The sequence below is a fragment of the Aspergillus sydowii genome, assembly GCF_001890705.1.
Source record: "Aspergillus sydowii CBS 593.65 unplaced genomic scaffold ASPSYscaffold_14, whole genome shotgun sequence".
Classification (NCBI taxonomy): Eukaryota; Fungi; Ascomycota; class Eurotiomycetes; order Eurotiales; family Aspergillaceae; genus Aspergillus; species Aspergillus sydowii.
The window spans coordinates 668,476-682,961 of NW_024467872.1; the positions used below are offsets into that span (position 1 = coordinate 668,476).

General features: G+C 51.9%; 5 protein-coding genes across 5 annotated transcripts; 4 read left to right on the plus strand and 1 right to left on the minus strand.

Moving 5' to 3' along the window:
* Positions 1-199: 199 nt before the first annotated feature.
* ASPSYDRAFT_160854 (MFS transporter) lies at positions 200-1,735 on the plus strand (the record flags this gene model as incomplete). The annotated part of the gene is made up of 2 exons (XM_040842940.1): positions 200-483; positions 538-1,735. The coding sequence occupies 2 exons, from the start codon at positions 200-202 to the stop codon at positions 1,733-1,735; spliced, it is 1,482 nt and encodes a 493-aa protein (XP_040698074.1).
* Positions 1,736-3,380: 1,645 nt separating this feature from the next.
* ASPSYDRAFT_50317 (uncharacterized protein) lies at positions 3,381-5,287 on the plus strand. The gene has a single exon (XM_040848043.1). The coding sequence runs from the start codon at positions 3,423-3,425 to the stop codon at positions 4,896-4,898; it is 1,476 nt and encodes a 491-aa protein (XP_040698075.1). The 5' UTR covers positions 3,381-3,422; the 3' UTR covers positions 4,899-5,287.
* Positions 5,288-7,334: 2,047 nt separating this feature from the next.
* ASPSYDRAFT_161199 (sugar porter family MFS transporter) lies at positions 7,335-9,509 on the plus strand (the record flags this gene model as incomplete). Its single annotated transcript, XM_040842970.1, has 5 exons — positions 7,335-7,701; positions 7,750-7,826; positions 7,894-8,257; positions 8,305-9,198; positions 9,274-9,509. The coding sequence occupies 5 exons, from the start codon at positions 7,335-7,337 to the stop codon at positions 9,507-9,509; spliced, it is 1,938 nt and encodes a 645-aa protein (XP_040698076.1).
* Positions 9,510-10,501: 992 nt separating this feature from the next.
* ASPSYDRAFT_160668 (uncharacterized protein) lies at positions 10,502-12,345 on the plus strand (the record flags this gene model as incomplete). Its single annotated transcript, XM_040842929.1, has 4 exons — positions 10,502-10,777; positions 10,835-11,021; positions 11,075-11,695; positions 11,750-12,345. 4 exons carry the CDS (start codon positions 10,502-10,504, stop codon positions 12,343-12,345), a joined length of 1,680 nt encoding a protein of 559 aa, XP_040698077.1.
* On the minus strand, positions 12,274-14,300 carry ASPSYDRAFT_50320 (SGNH/GDSL hydrolase family protein). The gene is made up of 11 exons (XM_040848044.1): positions 13,976-14,300; positions 13,920-13,926; positions 13,837-13,873; positions 13,736-13,788; positions 13,549-13,673; positions 13,484-13,502; positions 13,350-13,439; positions 13,213-13,306; positions 13,109-13,165; positions 12,828-13,064; positions 12,274-12,779 (listed from the first exon to the last, which is right to left on the minus strand). The coding sequence occupies exons 1-11, from the start codon at positions 14,172-14,174 to the stop codon at positions 12,474-12,476; spliced, it is 1,224 nt and encodes a 407-aa protein (XP_040698078.1). The 5' UTR covers positions 14,175-14,300; the 3' UTR covers positions 12,274-12,473.
* Between the last annotated feature and the right edge of the window lie 186 nt (positions 14,301-14,486).

Here is a 14,486-nt window from a genome sequence, read left to right on the forward strand (position 1 = left end):
CCCTTGTAGAGATAGCAGCAGGCCAGCTAAATTGCGCGATCGACCAGTATCGCCGAGTTAACCGAGACAGACCCCCACTACAGAAATCTCGACCGAGCACACAGGATCCCCATAAAGCTTGGCCGGGCCCGTTCCTGGCCCTGAGTTTATCTACGCTGCGCTCTAGGCTGGGGATCTGTTTCGTGGCAGAACAGGCATTATGGGCTTCATCCAATCAGTCCGTCTCAAGGCTAATGCGCTCCAAAGCGGCGAAAAGCCCCCAGGTGAGCTCGATCCTGAATATCTCGTCAAATGGGACCAAGATGACCCGATGAACCCTCAGAATTGGTCCGATCGGTATAAGTGGTGGGTGACCTTTCAACTGGGCATGCTGGCTCTGGCGAGCAGTCTGGGCTCGAGCATCCAGACACCAGCCGATGCCATTATCGCGAAATATGTGGGTGTCAGCCACGAGGTCGCGGTGCTGGAGGTTACCATGTATCTGTATGATATCGCCTAGGTTGTATTAGTTAGTTGCTGCGTTGCTGACCTCTGCAGGGTTGGGTTTATCTTCGGCCCTATCATCTGGGCTCCCATTTCGGAGATCTGGGGCCGCCGAGTGAGTATTCTACCAGCAGTCTTTATCCAGGCGCTTTTCGCCATTGGCACTTCCAGGAGCACCAACGCGGCTTCCGTGTTCATCACCAGGTTCTTCACTGGCTTCTTCGGGTCCGCCCCGATCAGCAATGTCACCGCTGCGCTGGGTGATATATGGAGTCGCGAAAGACGAGGCGTGGCCGTCAGTCTGTACGCAGTCGCAGTGAACGGAGGCCCTTCCCTCGGTCCTCTCATCGGCGCAGCTCTGGTTACGAACGACAGTCTCAACTGGCGGTGGACCTCCTACATCCTCGCCATCTGGGTCTTCATCATCTTTGCCATGGCCTTCTTCTTCCTCCCTGAAGTATATCCACTGCTCCTGCTCAAGCAAAAGGCACAGAGGCTTCGCAAAGAGACAGGCGACCAGCGCTACTATCACCCTCACGAGCACATGAAACTCGACATCCACTCAATCGTCACCAAGCAGCTCTCTCGTCCGTTGTTCATGCTCTTCACCGAACCAGTCGTCTCCTGCATTGCCATGTACGCCGCCTTCGTCTACGGCGTACTGTACCTCACTCTGGAAGTGTTCCCCGTCGTCTTCCAAGAAATCCGCGGCTGGCACCCCGTCGTCGCGGCCCTCCCCTTCCTAGCCCTCTTAATCGGTGTCATCTCCTCCGTATGGTTCAACATCTGGAACCAGTTCCGTTATAACGAAATCGCACGCAAGGCCAACGGCAGAGCAGTCCCAGAAGCCCGACTATTCCCTATGGCATTCGGCGCAGTGTTCTTCGTCGTCGCTGCCTTCTGGTTCGCATGGACAGCCAAACCACCGCACCATTGGATTCTGCCTTGCCTTGCAGCGTTATTCCTCGGAATCGGGTTTAACTGTATCTTCCAGCAGTGTCTCAACTATCTTATTGATATGTATGGTATCTATGCGGCGAGCGCCACCGCGGCGGTCACTTTTCTCCGGAGTATCATGGCTGCTGGCCTTCCTCTTGCGGCGAGGCCCATGATCAGTGCCTTGGATGTTGGGCCGGCGGTTTCTATCATCGGCGCGGTGGCGGCAGCTCTCTTGCCGATTCCGTTTCTGTTTATGAAGTATGGTCCGCGGTTGAGGAGGTTGTCGAAGCTTACACCCGATAGTCCGGCTTAGTGTAGTAGATGAGCATGGTCAGGGCTATGCCCCCGGTCATGTCATTATCTTTAGAAAACTTTGCTCTCCTCATAAGTTTGTCTCATCACCATTAAGCTTTTTTTTTCTTGGTTTCGGCTGTTAGGAATTGGGAAATCTTCCACGCACGAAAAGAAATTCGCATCTGCAGACTCTGTCAAGGAAGGCCGAGAAAGACCAAGTTGTTTGCATTTTGGCCTCCAAGCCAGATATCAACACATTAGAAGCTCCTCTATGATGTCTTTCTTTTTCAAACCTTCTCCATGGGTCGCGACGGCAGATCGCTCGGTGGGTGGTCGTACGTTACGCAGCTTGTGGTCACTCAGGCAATCAGTACTATAAATTAATTTATTCGCTGGTTATCACCTTTCAATTATCATTGGAAGCAAAGAATGAATCATAAAAGGATTGTCTAGTGGCATATTTACAAAGTTCCGTTAAAGAAATGTTCTGTATATCCCGACTGATTATTGTAAGCTTCACGTCATCACCAACTGTCTGGATTGTTAGCAATATCCACCACAGTTAATTGATTAATTGACTCTTTCCATTACCTCCGGAACGCCCTTTTCAGCTTCTTGCCAGTTCATAACCTCTGCCGGAAGAATGCTGGCCACGGAGACAGTCAAAGGGACTGAGCGCCAGTTAATCAGCGCCTGTGCACATCAACTCTTGGATCACGAGCAGTACATTTACAAGATTCCAATCCCTAGGCGCACATGTGCCCAGTCAGTCCGGGCACGCCATCTTCCGGTAGAATTTGTGACTCAAGTTCGCTACGGCTCAGGCGCCTTGGGCCGGGGGACGAAAACGTGAGTAACGAGTATAGGCACCAAATGTTGAATTAAAAGCTTCGAACACCCTGATCGCACGCCACAATGGAGCCGAATTATCTAAAGTTTCAGATTTGATCATCTCGTCCCAAGATGCGAGTCGTTGCGCCATACCCAGCATCGAATGGGCAATTCATGGTTTGGTCGGGCCTCTGCCCGGAGAGTTAAAGCCACACAGATCGCGCATCGCTATCGCGGAAAGCGATTGTGTCTGCGTCATAATCGACACCGCGATCCCCGGATTGGGATGGAGTGTGTATGACGGCCTTTATTCTTCGGCCGTGTTTTGTTTCACTTCCAGCCCGGGAACGCCACTATACAGCTGCTTAGGGACGTCACTGTACAGCTCTCAACAGGGAAGCAAGCGGCTGGTTGGAGTTGGAGGGGGGATGGGAAGCAGGAAAGTCGACCGGATCGGCAGCACTAGAATTGTCTACGAATGTCGCCGAAGAGCGATCACGTCGTTAGATGGCGATCGTCGTGAAGGGCACATTGGATTCATGGCTCCTTAACTGTGCTGCCTTGTGGCGACAACCACATTGGCTACCATTGAATGGCGCAAGATGTTCATGACGACGCCCTGTGTAATGATATGCAGCGTCCGACCAGCCTGATGTCATCCCAGAGATGAATATCCTATGGACTCGGGACAATTAATAGAAACCTCGAGCTGTTGTGGAGAATTGCGTCGTGCCGTTGGCAGATGAAGAGCCTTGAAATCACTGTGACGTCATCGCATCGCGTCCAATCAGCCCTATATAGCTCCCTTCAACACCAACCATGGTCTGGGCCTCATCAATTGAAATCAATACCTCAGCAAAAGAAACAAAGCAATAATGTCTGGATACAACGCTTCTGCGAATACCGGCCCGCACGCCTCCAACCTGGCGAACAAGATCGACCCGCGCGTCGACGCCTCGCAGTTAGAAGGATCTAGCACTACTCGCTCCGGTAACCAATACGGCTCTGGCAATACCTCCCAGTACGCTTCCGGCAGTCACACTGAACCTAGAACCTCCGGCTACGGCCACGAGTACGGATCTGGATCCCAAGGCCTCGGCGGCGCAGGCCGCGACACATCCACCAAGACCTTCGAGGACGCCCACTACGGTGGCAGCACGGGCACTGGCACTGGCACTGGAGGTGTCACCTCTGGCTATGGCTCCAACACTGGCGGCTACAACACCGGCGAATACGGCTCAACCAACACCGGCTACGGGGCCGGCTCGGGCAGCACCAACGCTGGCCCTCACAGCTCCAACATTGGCAACAAGCTCGACCCCCGTGTAGACAGTGACCTCGACAACCGCGGCAGGTATGGCGCTGGAGCCGGCACCACTGGCGGCGGCGGTGGATATGGTGCTGGCACAACCGGTGCTACCAGCGGTGGTGGATATGGATCTGGAAGTCAATACGGATCTGGCACTGGTACTACCGGCACTAGCGGTGCTGGATATGGATCGCAAGGCCAATACGGATCTGGCATAGGTACTACTGGCACCACCGGCACCAGCGGTGCGGGATATGGATCTGGAGCACAATATGGATCTGGCACTGATACTGGTGTTGAGAGTGGGTACGGATCTAGTGCTCGCCATGGTACCGAAACAAGCCAGTACGGATCTGGCACTGGCACCACCGGCACTAGCGGTGCTGGATATGGATCTTCAGGTCAATACGGGTCTGGCATAGGTACTACTGGCACCACTGGTACTAGCGGTACTGGATATGGATCGCAAGGCCAGTACGGATCTGGCGCGGGTGCTACTGACACCACCGGCACTAGCGGTGCTGGATATGGATCGCAAGGCCAGTACGGATCTCGCACAGGTGCTACTGACACCACTGGCACCAGCGGTGCTGGATATGGATCCCAAGGCCAATACGGCTCTCAAGGCCAATACGGTTCTCAAGGCAAATACGGTTCTGGCACTGGCACTGGCACTGGTGCCGAGTCCGGCCAGTATGGATCTGGATCTGGAGGCCAGTATGGTTCAGGAAACCAATATGGAACCGGCACTGGTGCTGGTTCACAGGGTACTCATGGTACTCAGGGTGCCCAGAGCGCTACCTCCCACGCCGAAAAAGCTCACAGCTCTAACCTCCTGAACAAGCTTGACCCCCGCGTTGACAGCTCTACTGGTACTTTCAAGCATGGCCACGGCCACGGAAGTCACGGCGCCAGCGACAGCGCCAGCAAGGCCGGTGAATATGGTAACAAGACTGGTGACTACAGTAGCCAGGCTGGCCAATATGGCGGCAAGGCTGGCGAGTACAGCAGCAAAGCTGGCGAGTACACCAAAGGCGTCTAAGACTCTACGCGATTTACCCAACGAACCAAGCCGTTTGAAAAGAACAACTCATTCTAATGGTCTTCGAGTCGACTGCGAAATGGGTGGACGGCAGGTGCGCCCTGGGAACCTCTTATGGTGATTAATTGGAATGGTCTATGTTTGCGATGTATTCTTATGATATGAGCGATGTGTTACGATTGATATCATCAGTGCGAGAATTTCCATGGATCTGTATAATAGTCTGTTTAATGGATCATTAATCCCTTGCTCTTTCCATAGTAGCTTTTAGCTAGTATGACCGAGGCCTTCCAACTGTTGAATTAGATGGAACGGTACTCAAAAGGATGTTTTTACGCATCCTATTGACTGATAATGTGCCAGCTTATAAATAGAAGGTTATATCCCGTTTGATTTTGATGACGTGGACAGGCTTATCCGCTTCTCATATGGCTCGCCCATAAAATACGAGTTATTTTTCATTCTTATTCTTGTTAGCATATATTGCAATAGTAAGACGGCCTAATACCCCGAGTGTGTTTGATGGTCGAACAGTAATTCGATAATTTTATGGCCATGGTGTTATTTTGTACTCGAATGCATCTCCACTGCTTTTATATCGAATGTTCGAGTTGGTGTGGTTGTTGTCTGAGTTAGAGGCGGATGTATATTTTGGCAGAGAAACTACTGGCCCTTGCGCATATTGAGCACCGTAAGTTATCCCGAAGATCGAGCACGAACTCCTCCCCAAGGCGCGTTTGCTTGCCCTTTCTACGTAAGATTATCAACATATTTGGAACTAGGTCGTCATCGTCTCATCACTATCGCTGCCGTAGTAATGTGGCCTAGCCATTTTTACCTCAGCCAGCGAGGACTTGGCTGGTACTGTTAGAGGCGAGGAGGGAACGGATTCGAGACGGTCTTTACAGGAACCGATAACGGAAGATCTTCGGTAATCGATGTTGGCGATGAAGAGATGGCTCTGGACTGAGTGTTTGACAGTTCTCAGTTCTCATAGTGCTCAGTACGGTGGGACAACCGCATCAGGTTCCGCGTCCATGCACCAATAACCACCCTCCAGTTCATTAGTATCGTGTTCATAGACCTGAGTTAATTTTGCGCCTGATCGTTCTGGAATTCTTCCTATAATATTTCATGGTTATAAGTGCCTCGATTAAGAAGCTGAGAGTCATTTATAAGAACGCGCTATCTCCCTTGGCAATCTGAATCGGGTCTAGTGGTAGCCACAGCCGCAGAGGCCCGCTGAGGCTTGGGGGTAGACCAGACAGAGAGTTTTAGACAGCCCGAATGTGTTGATCACGAGGAGCTCTTGTCTGCCTCAAGTCGTGACGACTGCGACGATGCTGCCATCCTCAACGGTCGCATCAAGTTTGGACACTTGATAGTCAAATCTTATACAACGCGATGATGACCGCAACTCGCACAATCTTTGACGAGTCATGCAGCGAGTGCTGACGGGATCGACCCTAGATCGACCGAGTTTCTCCTGAATGCCACCTCCCCCTCCCGGTTCGAAACATGGATGATGGACGCCTCTTCCAGCCTCGGCGTCCCATCCATCAACTTTCGCAATTATGAAACAAACTTGATATGTCGTCGAGTGTGCACGTATTTGACACCCGATGACTTGGAATAAGCCTGTAAGAGGCGCAGTTATTACCAGGGAAACACAGCCGCTGACGTCGACCATCGTTTCTCGCCCGCAGACAAGAAAAGATCTGCCAGCTAGCGTGAGTCGGTTCGCATATGGACTGCTCGCGCAGCTGGGGCTTTTGTGTTGAAACGAGCCCATTTCACCGTCGCAACGATGGGCTGTAGTTGGATGGAACGGGGATGCCGCAGGGTTCCGGGCAGGGAGGACAGCCGTGCACCGTCTTACCCCAACCCAGGCTGACTGAGATTACCTGGACGGGCGCGGTTGAGATATGGATCCTACCGTGTTATCCAATCTTCTGTTTCTTCCGGCATAATGGTGTGACGCCACCCCGCGGGGGCCGAATGAGGAGTTAAGCCTTTCCAAGGATTCTTGACCAGTCTTAGCTCTTCTTGGGATCCTTAACTGTCGTCCATGTGGAGACGGTCTGGGGTAGCCATTCAGATGACTCGCCCATGTGGGAACAGTTTGGAGTTGATAGGGTGAATCTGGGGATCTCAAACTTCATCCTCTTCCCTGGCTCGTCGCCGTTCCTCTGCTGGGCTTCTTGCTCGTTTCCAATACAGGCAGTGATGGTCACTCCGCAATGAGCCACGTCGTAACGGCCTGCTGTCATTCGCGTGCAGTCCCATGGGGCGGCACCCATAAGCAGCAGAATGTCGCACTGCAGATGTTGGGGGTGGGGAAACAGATAAAAGCCGCCTTACCCATGGTCTGACGCCCTGACAGTCAGGTTGTCTCTTTTCATCCCTAGATGTCGGTCATATTCTGCTTATACCAAGATGGATGGCACTACGCAGTCTTCCAGTAGCAGCAAGGAGGCCAGGCAGCCTAGCGTTGCTCACAGCGAGGAGCCAGAGCGCCATGGTGTCTTCGATATTGAAGCCCGAGACCGCAGCAAGCTGAGTGCAGTCTTTGAGAACCCGCTTCGCGGTGTCTCGCGCGATGAGCTCTTCAAGGGGGTCGATAAATTCTGCAAGGATCATGGCCTAGAGGAGTACAACGAGTTGTTTCGCAAAGGCGCCCTCATCTCCCAGGATCCGTCGCGGGTGGAGACAATGCACGAACTGAGTGAGGATGACAGAGAAGCTTTGCGACGCGAAACTACCCACAAATGGTCACAGCCCTGGATGCTTTTTTTCATGGCGAGTAAGTCAACCCAATTGCTTGTTGAGCAGGATGCTAATTGAACTTCAGCCATGTGCTCTATGGCCGCTGCCGTCCAGGGCATGGACGAGACTGCCAACAACGGGGCTGTTGTTATTTACCCCAAGGTTCGTGCATTTGTTCTCTTGCCTCACATATCCGCTCCCAGGCCTGACATGTCACTAACCGTCATAGCTCCTTGGTATAGAGGCCGATCGTTTCTCCCCCCAGATGCAAGATAATATCACTGGCCTCGTCGTCGGTGCTCCGTATCTGGCCTGCGCGATCGTGGGTTGCTGGCTCACTGAACCGCTGAACAGACTCTTTGCCCGACGCGGCACTATTTTCATATCATGTATTATCGCTGCCGTGGCTTCAGTCTGGGAAGGTGTGGCCAACTCTTGGGTCAATCTGTTCATCGCCCGTTTTGTTCTCGGTCTCGGCATCGGCTCCAAGTCCTCGACTGTTCCTGTCTACGCCGCCGAATGCGCGCCGGCTCCCATTCGTGGCGCGCTTGTCATGCAGTGGCAGATGTGGACCGCATTCGGTATCATGTTAGGTATGTACTACCGGATATAGCTGATGATGGGGTGCTGACTTGGGTAGGTAATATTATGGGCGTTGCGTTCATGGGCGTGGAAGAAGACCTAAGCTGGCGTCTCATGCTTGGCAGCACAGTTGTCCTTCCTCTCATCGTATGCGCCCAAGTTTACTTCTGCCCGGAGTCCCCCCGCTGGCTCATCGAACACCACAAGATCCCCAGCGCTTTCAAGTCCTTCCGCCGCTTGCGCAACACAGATCTACAGGCCGCCCGGGATCTCTACTACGCTTATGTTGGGGTTGAGCTTGAGCGGGAGGTCAACCAAGGCAAGAACTTTTTCACAATGTTCTTAGAATTATTCACTGTCCCCCGCAACCGCCGTGCAACCCTCGCTAGCTGGATCGTCATGTTTCTTCAACAATTCTGTGGAGTCAATGTCATCGCCTACTACTCAACCACCATCTTTGCAGACTCCGGATACAGTATCCAAGAAGCACTTCTCGCGTCGATGGGAACCGGAATTCTCAACTGGGTCTTTGCAATTCCGGCTTTCCTGACTATTGACACTTGGGGCCGACGTAATCTCCTCCTATTCACGTTCCCCTTCCTTGCTATATGTCTCTTGTGGGCTGGATTCTCCTTTTGGATTGAAGCCGACGACCCGACCAGCAAAAAGCGAGTCGCAATGGTCACCACGGGAATGTACCTGTTTGAAGTCTTCTACTCGCCCGGAGAGGGCCCGGTGCCGTTCACGTACTCCGCCGAGGCATTCCCACTACATGTAAGAGAGGTTGGCATGTCGTGGGCAACGGCAACCACGTGGTGCTTCAATTTCATTCTCTCGTTCACCTGGCCGATGCTGCTGCGGGCATTCAAGCCGCAGGGGGCCTTTGGTTGGTATGCAGCGTGGTGTTTGATTGGTTGGGTCTTGGTACTGCTATTTGTGCCGGAAACCAAAGGTAGCCTCCCCGCCTCCCTTAAATATCCATGTTTTCTCGCGGTGTGGCCATGATTGCTAACATTAATACTAATAGAACTAACCCTCGAGGAGCTTGATCGCGTCTTCTCCGTCCCCACGCGCCACCATGCGACTTACCAGATAAAGAACGCGATCTGGCACATCCGGACCTGGATCTTCAGGCAGAAACTCGAGCCGTTGCCGAAGCTGTACGAGCTCGACGAAGTGAACCCTGAGAGAAGGGAGTCAATGGAGCCGGCGAGGTCGGTGGAACATACGGAGCAGCCAACGGAGAAGAGTGCGAATGGATGATGGCCGGCGGAGTAGGCTGTTGTCGTTCTGGGTAGTTGGGAGGCTGTTGTAATGTAGTAGGTTTAGGTGATGGGATCAGCGCAGAGGGGCTTGAATATTCATTCCTGTGGTTGCTTATACTTTGCTGTCTATATATTGTTGAGAATGTTTAATACCGGATTGGATTGTTTAAAACATTTTTGGTATGGTAATAAATAAAAAAAGAAAGCATTGGCCAGTAAATTGCATTTCATGCACATAAATAATGCAATGATCGACGGCATAAACAGGCCGGGGAGAAGATGCGGGGCGATCTGGGCAAGACAATGAGCTATGGAATAAATAGTTCGATCATTAATGGTATATTACCTCGTTCATTTGTTCGACGGAGAAACGAGTGTCAACAACGGCATTGACAAAGTGACAATCATCCCCCGGAATTCATCAGGGTATCCATACTATACAGGCAAAAAAAAACATGGATGTACTCTTATATGCCTATCGAGGTAGTATAAGCCCCAGTACAAGCATCTCAAACGCAGACTAGCGCTTCCAACTTCCAAACCAACAACCGAGGAGAACAACCTACCGATAACGCTGACTCGGCAAAACATCGGTAGTTGAATAGGCCCAGCAAGACAGTTAATATCGGAGGCCCCACGCCCACGGGGGACAATCATTCCCTTGTTCGGGGATGCAATGATGCAAACCATGCACCGACAGGGGTTCCCCACATCTTGACGTCGGAGTTTACCCTGTAAGGGGATATGGGTTTGACATGCGAGTCAGGAATGACAGACAGTTTGCAATATGGGGAGCCTGCGAGGCCCTGCACCGTTGCATGCCATGGGTATGACGAATTGACGATTCTCCGTTCCGCTTTGGTCGGTGGACACTGCCCAATGGACACTGGATAGTCCACTTCCCGACTATATCCCGTTTCTTATAAATATGGCACCCCCGTCCGGGGAGTTCTGCGGGGTAGCGCTTTCTCCTTTTCCGACTTCGTCGAGATGTTGCTCAATTCGTTTTTCGGACTCTCTGTCCTGGCCGCGCTGGGTACTGCTGCCCCAAGCCCGAGAGCCGTATCGCCCCCCACAGCGGACGTCCTCAACGGCACATACGTTGGCGTGAGAAACGAGAACTACCACCAGGACTTCTTCCTCGGAATTCCCTACGCGCAGCAGCCGATCGGCAATCTGCGGTTTGCGTTACCGACGTCCCTGAATGAGACTTGGGATGAGGAACGGGATGCGAAGGAGTATTCGGATATTTGTGTTGGATACGGGGTGGGCACTTTCGTTCTTTACAGGGGAAAAGAGACCGCCGCAAGCTAACATGCGCAGACTGATTCCATTTGGTATCCCCAGTCAGAAGCATGTCTGACGCTGAACATTATCCGCGGCTCTTCTGTTGACGATCAGTCTGCGCTCCCAGTGGGTGTCTGGATCCACGGTGGAGGGTTCTATATGGGCTCTGGCGCGGACGAACGGTACAACATGTCTGCGATTGTCGCGAACTCGCATGAAATTGGTAAACTTGAAGAGCACTCTCTGAGGAAATTCATGAACTAACTTGCCAACTAGGCAAACCATTCATCGGCGTGACAATAAACTACCGCCTCTCAACCTGGGGTTTCCTTGCTTCAAAGGAAGTAACTGACAGCGGAATCACGAACCTTGGTCTTAGAGACCAACGGCTAGCTCTGCATTGGATCAAGGAGAATATTGCTGCGTTCGGGGGTGACCCAGACAAGGTGACAATTTGGGGCGAGTCTGCCGGTGGGATGTCCGTGGGCTCGCACCTTATTGCATACGGCGGCCGCGATGACGGACTTTTCCGTGGTGCTATCATGGAGTCTGGTGGCTCAGTCACAGCGAACCCTGGGAATACTTCTGCCTATCAAGGAATGTATGATGATATCGTGAGGAAGGTCGGATGCACTGGGGAGCAGGATACATTGCAGTGTCTCAGGGAGGTCCCATTCGAGGACCTCAATGCCGTGTTCAATGGCACTGGTGGCAACCCGGCATATTCCTTCTGGCCCTCTGTAGACGGAGATCTGATCCAGGACCGGGGGAGCGTGCAGCTCGACAACCAGAAATTCGTCAAGGTTCCCATACTCGCTGGAACGAACACAGACGAGGGCACCTCGTTTGGCCCCACGGGAATCAACACCACCGAGCAGTTCTACTCATACCTGACAAGTAAGTTGACCACCCAAAAAACCCTTTTTGACCGGTTATCTGACTACCTCCTAGGTGGCCAATCCGGCTTCAAGTACCCGCCCGCAATGGCGAAGGAAATCCTAAAGCTCTACCCGGATGATCCATCGCAGGGTATTCCTGAATTCCTGGGATCGCAACGAGTTCCATCAAAGGGATACCAATGGCGCCGCACTTCTGCCTACGCAGGAGACTACTCGATGCACGCGAACCGCCGGCGACAGTGCGAAGCGTGGGCTGAATCCGGGACTCCCGCGTACTGCTATCGGTTTAACACACGTGGTGGGGATCTGCCTTACATTGGCGGTGTTGGTCATTTCACTGAGGTTGCGTTCGTGTTTAATAACATTGCTGGCCTGGGTTATCATTATGGCAAGCCCTTTGATGGAATGCCGAAGTCGTACCAGGACTTGAGTGTTTTGATGGCCAGCATGTGGGCATCATTTATTCACGATTTGGACCCGAACTCGGGGATTGACGAGCGCGAGGATGTCTACTGGGAAGGATATGCAGTGAAAAAGCCCGTCGATTTGGTACTCGATGCGAACGCAACGAGCCATATGGAGCCGGACACTTGGAGAAAAGATGGAATTGATTTTATCAATTCTATTGCAAAGGCTCTGCGAAGATAGCACGAAGCTCTATGGAGCAAATAGGACAAATGCTTGATAGCTGCTTGAAATCTTTGTACTATGACATGAACAGCCAGTCAATTCGATCAGCCCGATATGTTGAACAAGGTGGCGAATATGATATCAGATCAATAGCTCTCCTGATCATTCCAGTAAAGCGTTCCGCTATGCACCATTGGCCCCGTAGCCTCCATCTCCCATCCAAACTTGATCTTAACCCACTGCATAAAGTGCGCCGCGATCTTGATATGGCCGACATCCGTTGGATGCCACATGGGCCCTATATCGTTCTGCTGCAGGATGCCAGTAGTGTCGAAATAGTGGACGAAAGTTCCGTTGTCCTGGAATGACCCGTAGACATTTCGGATCTCATTCACGAACAGTGGGCCTTGAACGTATGTATCGCCTGAAGCTCCGAAGCCGCCCCATAGTGACTGGCTCGTTAGTCGAAGGGCAGTATACACAGGAGAGATCAAACACACCATAAGAACGATCTGAGCGTCTGGCCATATCCTATGAACGTCGCCCACTAGTTTCACATAATCGTTGTAGTAGTCGGTGCTGGATACATTGTTCATTTCGTTATTGTCGTTTGTCCCAATGTTAATGACAACGAGATCTGCAGGTTGCTGGGCTTTGAAGTCCCATTCTGGAGGATCCTCTCCATGGATCTGGGCAGCCCGAGGGGATGTATCGCTAACTCTATACCATTGGTGTATCTAGTTTGATCAGATGGTGCCAAAACATAGGAAATTTAGAGTACCTGGCCTCTGGGATTGCCCCAACAATTTTGATCGACCAAACAAATTCCTGGGTATGCCTATTATGCTTCTCAGCTGTGTCAAAGAACGTGGCGATGGAACGCACGGTGAGATGATATTCAACATTGCCCAGTCCGGCAGCAAAGAGGTACGCCCAGGAAGACAGTCCCTCATATGTTGCAAAATCACCCGAACTCAAACTATCGAGGTTAGTTTAACTCGGAGGGTTAGACGGACACGTACGAGTCGCCAATGACCTCAACCATCTTCGGGAACGCCTTTACTTTGTACAACGCAGCACCTCGGTCAACTGCGACACCGGTCAACTGTACTGTGCAGGAGGTTAGCGTTGAAGGGGTGAGTATTGGGTAACGTATCCATAGGCCCAGTTTGTCACTACAATAGTCAGCGAGATGGAATTATGACGAGCCAGAGGTAATACCTCTGAGTTCAAATGTTTTGTTCCCAGCTGCTTCCGTCAAATTGAGTCCGGTTGTCCAAGGCCCAACAAACTGATACGAATTATTTGCAGTGACATTTGCGAACTGCCAATCCTGGCCTCCGATTCTGGGTACAATCAGCGAGGCCAACTAAATCTGGATAGATTGTGTTAAAACCAAGCGACCTACCGATAGGCAACCAAAACACCATCAGAAGTATGGTTGCCGAAGCTCAACGCCAGCTGCACTTAGTTAGTCAATTCCACAGAGACAGAAGCTTGGCCACTCACCTTCTTGCCAGTAAAAGCGAATTTGATTCCGGGAGCGCTTGAAATTTCAGTCTCGGATGCCTTGAAATCGGCGGCCAACTTACGACCACCCTGGATGTTCATTAGACGGTTGACAGAAGTGATTGAGTTGTAGACCCACAAGAAACATGCTCCCTATCCCACCGACCCTTATAGGATATTTCATCCGCGTCTGCTCCATAAGTCTTCCATCCTTCACCAACTTCAGTTCCTAGGAGCTGAGCGTGTCCGGGATACGGATTGAGTCGGGGCTGGCCATTCTCTAGGATTGTCGCGGCGACGATCGATATCGCTACCAGAAGAGCGAGAAGGAAACGCATCGTGCAGCGACAGATAGTGAGGAGTGAGTTGCGGATGGAAAAGAAATTGTGAGATGGTGACGGGGAAGTTGTGTTGTGCGTGGAGAGGCGGTGTTAAGCACAGGGCTAATTTCCGGATTGCTTTAGGAAGTTGCCACGGGCAGTATACAATGGAAAATGGAAGGTACGATTTGTGACGAATAAATTGCGCTAAATACTGCGGGGTACTTTGAGGATGCTATGCGGACTGTGTCCCGTGTCAGTTTTGGATGCACTCTAACCTACCCAACGGTTGAGGATTGTCTATCTGGAGGATGCATGAGGCAGAAATGG

Excerpts from the sequence above, each read along its gene's own strand:
- ASPSYDRAFT_50317 (XM_040848043.1), top strand. The coding sequence starts at position 3,423 with ATGTCTGGATACAACGCTTCTGCGAATACCGGCCCGCACGCCTCCAAC.
- ASPSYDRAFT_50320 (XM_040848044.1), bottom strand. The coding sequence starts at position 14,174 with ATGCGTTTCCTTCTCGCTCTTCTGGTAGCGATATCGATCGTCGCCGCG. Across the intron at positions 13,674-13,735 it reads GGTGTTTTGGTTGCCTATCG|AATCGGAGGCCAGGATTGGC; the intron begins GTAGGTCGCTTG and ends GATTGTACCCAG. Across the intron at positions 12,780-12,827 it reads ACGCTCAGATCGTTCTTATG|TCACTATGGGGCGGCTTCGG; the intron begins GTGTGTTTGATC and ends CTAACGAGCCAG.